The sequence below is a fragment of the Protobothrops mucrosquamatus genome, unplaced genomic scaffold (genome assembly GCF_001527695.2).
Source record: "Protobothrops mucrosquamatus isolate PMUCROS unplaced genomic scaffold, P.Mucros_1.0 scaffold_151, whole genome shotgun sequence".
In the NCBI taxonomy this organism is placed as follows: Eukaryota; Metazoa; Chordata; class Lepidosauria; order Squamata; family Viperidae; genus Protobothrops; species Protobothrops mucrosquamatus.
The window spans coordinates 784740-788099 of NW_015386227.1; the positions used below are offsets into that span (position 1 = coordinate 784740).

General features: G+C 45.4%; 1 protein-coding gene across 1 annotated transcript in view; it reads right to left on the bottom strand.

Moving 5' to 3' along the window:
- Positions 1-522: 522 nt before the first annotated feature.
- The window catches only part of GRASP (general receptor for phosphoinositides 1 associated scaffold protein), a 7360-nt gene continuing 4522 nt past the window's right edge, over positions 523-3360 (bottom strand). Inside the window, exons 4-5 of the mRNA XM_029284862.1 lie at positions 1771-1837; positions 523-1443 (exon numbers count right to left, since the gene is read on the bottom strand). Of these exons, the coding sequence (XP_029140695.1) occupies positions 989-1443; positions 1771-1837 (522 nt within the window). The 3' untranslated portion in view covers positions 523-988. The remainder of the gene's footprint in view (positions 1444-1770; positions 1838-3360) is intronic.

The following is a 3360-nucleotide window of genomic DNA, read 5'->3' on the forward strand; positions in this document are numbered from 1 at the left end:
ATTAAGTGTTCCTTCTTCTAAGCACAGTTCAGAATCGGCCTGGCCCCAAGTGTAAGGGAAAGATTGAACTTGATGTGCATAAAACCCCTGGCAGTCTTGCCCTTCAACACTTAAAAATACAAAACCAAAATGCAGAAAATATCTTGGGAGTTCTTGCTACTTCATGGCCACTTACCGAGGCCGGTTTCATGCGCAGCTCACTCCCATCCTGTAGCTGAGCCTTCTAAATGTAATGCAAATTTCCAGCCAACGTGGCCAAAGACAAGGCTAAACGGGAATTCTGGGACTTGAAGTCCCAATGCATCTGGAGGGTGTCCAATAAGAGAAGGTGGTAGCTTTTGTTTTCTACTGAGGACAGTTTTTGCCTCGGGTCTGAGCTTTCTCAATCTTTCTGACTAAACCTCAAATGTTACTTCATGCTCTAGGCTAAGTTAACATGCTGGTTCTTCTAATGCCCCCCTCATTAAGTCCTAACATAAACCACCCAATGTACAAACGCAAACCAAACATGTCAAGTTTTTTTTAAAAAACTAGTTAAACCCATAATAATATCCTGTTTCCCATCCATTTCTAAAAGTCATCCTATGGCCCACAACAACAAAGAACCACCCAATGATTTGAAGAGACTGCTTTATGCCAATTCCTGAAAAACATCCCAAACCCAAACTACCCTCATTATGAATGAAGTATACAAAATCACTTGTACTTCTTTGGCCTCACAATGTGCTACGTTTTTTTTTTCTTTTGAGGTCTCCTTTCTCCCTTCCACCTGAAGACCCACTGTCACCCCGCTCCCATCCCAGCTGACGAATTATTCTTCCAAAAGTCCATGACGGATGCAACCTGCGTTCCACAGAGCTGGTCTGTTGGGCGTTCGGAAGCCCAGTCCTCTGCTAATCAAATAAATAAATAAATAGAGAACACAGCAAGCAGAGACAGCCGGCCTCACAGCTGAACTGTACTTTGCTTTCCCAATAAGAATGTCCTTTTACAACTGGCTCTCCTCTTCCTCCAAAGACCGATTCAACCCAGGAATAAACTTGAGGAGTCTCTTGCGGAAGCTTCCCTGTTTGCTTTTAGGGGGCCTTGACGTGACTACAGAGTTCTTTGGTTCTCTGGATTTGTCCCAGAAATAGGCATCCCCATTGCTGCTGCTGGTGGTGGTGGTGGTGGTGCATTTGACGCTGATGCTGCGGGTTAATGTTGTCTTGGGGCGTGAAGACTGAGCTGCTGCGGAGACAATGTCCAGGGAGTCGGCAGAGTCAAAAAAGCAAGTTTGGTAAAGAGACTCCTCAGTCTCATCAGTGGCAGTGCTGACACAGCCCACGCTGCTGTAAGTGCTCCCAGCTCCTCTCAACAGCATCCCATAGGGTGTAGAGCCATACAGGCAGGAGCGCACAGACTCCAACGTATCATAGATGCTGGGGTCTTTAACCACGATCCCTACCAGAAAAGAGAAAACAATTACTTAAGTGAAGGCAGGAACCTGCTTCTTCTCCCAAAGAGAAGAACTAGTCCATGTTTGAATCCACACTTTGTGGTAATCTTGGTTTGGCTTAGTGCGGTGTTTCTCAAGCTTCAATAACTATAAGGCACATGGACTTCAATTCCCAGAAACACTCGCCTAGTGGGTTACACAAACACAGCCAAGAGTAGTCTGTAAACCATGAAATATGTCTTTCTGCTGCCAGCCCCTTCAGCCAGATTTGGTTCTCCATCCATGATCTAGAAGACAATCAGAAAAAACGCCGACACTCTTCTGACACTCACCATGGACCAAGCGCTGCTCCTGGACCATCAATGACCGATATTCTCCCCATTTTTCATAGAGTGTTTGCTACAATGGAAAGAAACTGACATTACAAACAACAACAAGGATCAGTCAAGACTATATATATATCTAATTATGATCTCCTTCAAATAGTGCTTGATTGCTGGTGAGCCATTCTCCTTAAATCTCATCCTTCCTTTTTTATTTGCTCTGTGGCTAAAGCAGATGGCTTCTCCTGCCTGGGTTCGGGGGTTCAAAGAATCCAATAGATAAGAGTTGGAAATGTTATGGGCTGCAAAGAGACACAACAAAAGCCTGAAAGAGGAGCAAAGTTGCAGCCTATTGTCCAACTACCTGCTGGCTTCTGAAAGATACTAATGGCCCACCTACTTCTCAAGGATAGGGAGGCTTCTTGCTAAAGACATAAAAAAAATCCTCAGAACTACAGATTTTCAGACAGTAATTAAACAAGGCTGTGGCTCCATTTATCAGTAGACTCTGCAGGTAGAACTTCCCGATTTAGTTTATGACATATCTAATAAGGAAAAATATGAGGTAGGAGATGATGAAGAGCATCTTTCTGAACAACGGGAGAAATAAGAGAGTAGTAGCTCAGGAATCAAAGCTGCAATGCGTTATTATTAATTTAAATTTCTTTCTTTAAAAAAAATATATTCAAGCCTGCAACATTAGATAGAGATAGATGATAAACAGACAGACAGATATAGATAGGTAGATAGGTAAATAAGTAGGTCAGTGATGGCGAACCTATGGCACGGGTGTCAGAGGCGGCACTCGGAGCCCTCTCTGTGGGCACATGTGCCGTTGCCCCAGCCTTGCCTCCCCCGTGACCCCCCCCACCAGCAGACCCCCTGGAGGAGAGTTGCCCCCGAGCGTGGTCCACGCGGAGCAGCACAGCCAAGGACATGGCAGCCAGGCAGCGTAGACAAGACTCTGCCCTCACGCCCCATTCCGCGCAGTTAATGCTGCGGGGCGCAGGCAGAGGGCGTGGCCACCATGGCGCTACTAGGTTGCCTGGGTGATCTGCGGTGGGCCCTGGAGGCTGTGAGTGGCCCTGTGGGCAGGCGGGGTAGGGCAGGGCAGGGGGTGGAGCTAGGGCAGGGCCAGTTTTTGGGCACTCAGTCTCTAAAAGGTTTGCCTTCACTGAAGTAGATAGACAGACAGACAGACAGACAGACAGACAGACAGACAGACAGATGCCTTTGAGTCAACATTCCTAGGGATGATATGAAGGGATTGGCCAAAGGTCACCCAGCTGGCTTGGTGCCTAAGATCAGACTAGAACTCACAGTCTCCTGATTTCTAGCCTGATGCCTTAACTATCACACCACACTGCCTATAATATTTATAAAGAACAAGCAAAACCCAAAATCCAAGCAATGTAAGAAATGTACTCAATTTAGTTACGCCAACTGTATTCTTTTATATCAGTGTAGGTATTCCTTTTGTCATATCCAGAACCACCTTAAATTACACCTTAATCATGGGGAATAAGATTATTTTTAAGGGATCCCTCACCTCATAAAAATACAGTTTGGGCCAACCACTTTTTTTTTTTTTTTTTTTTT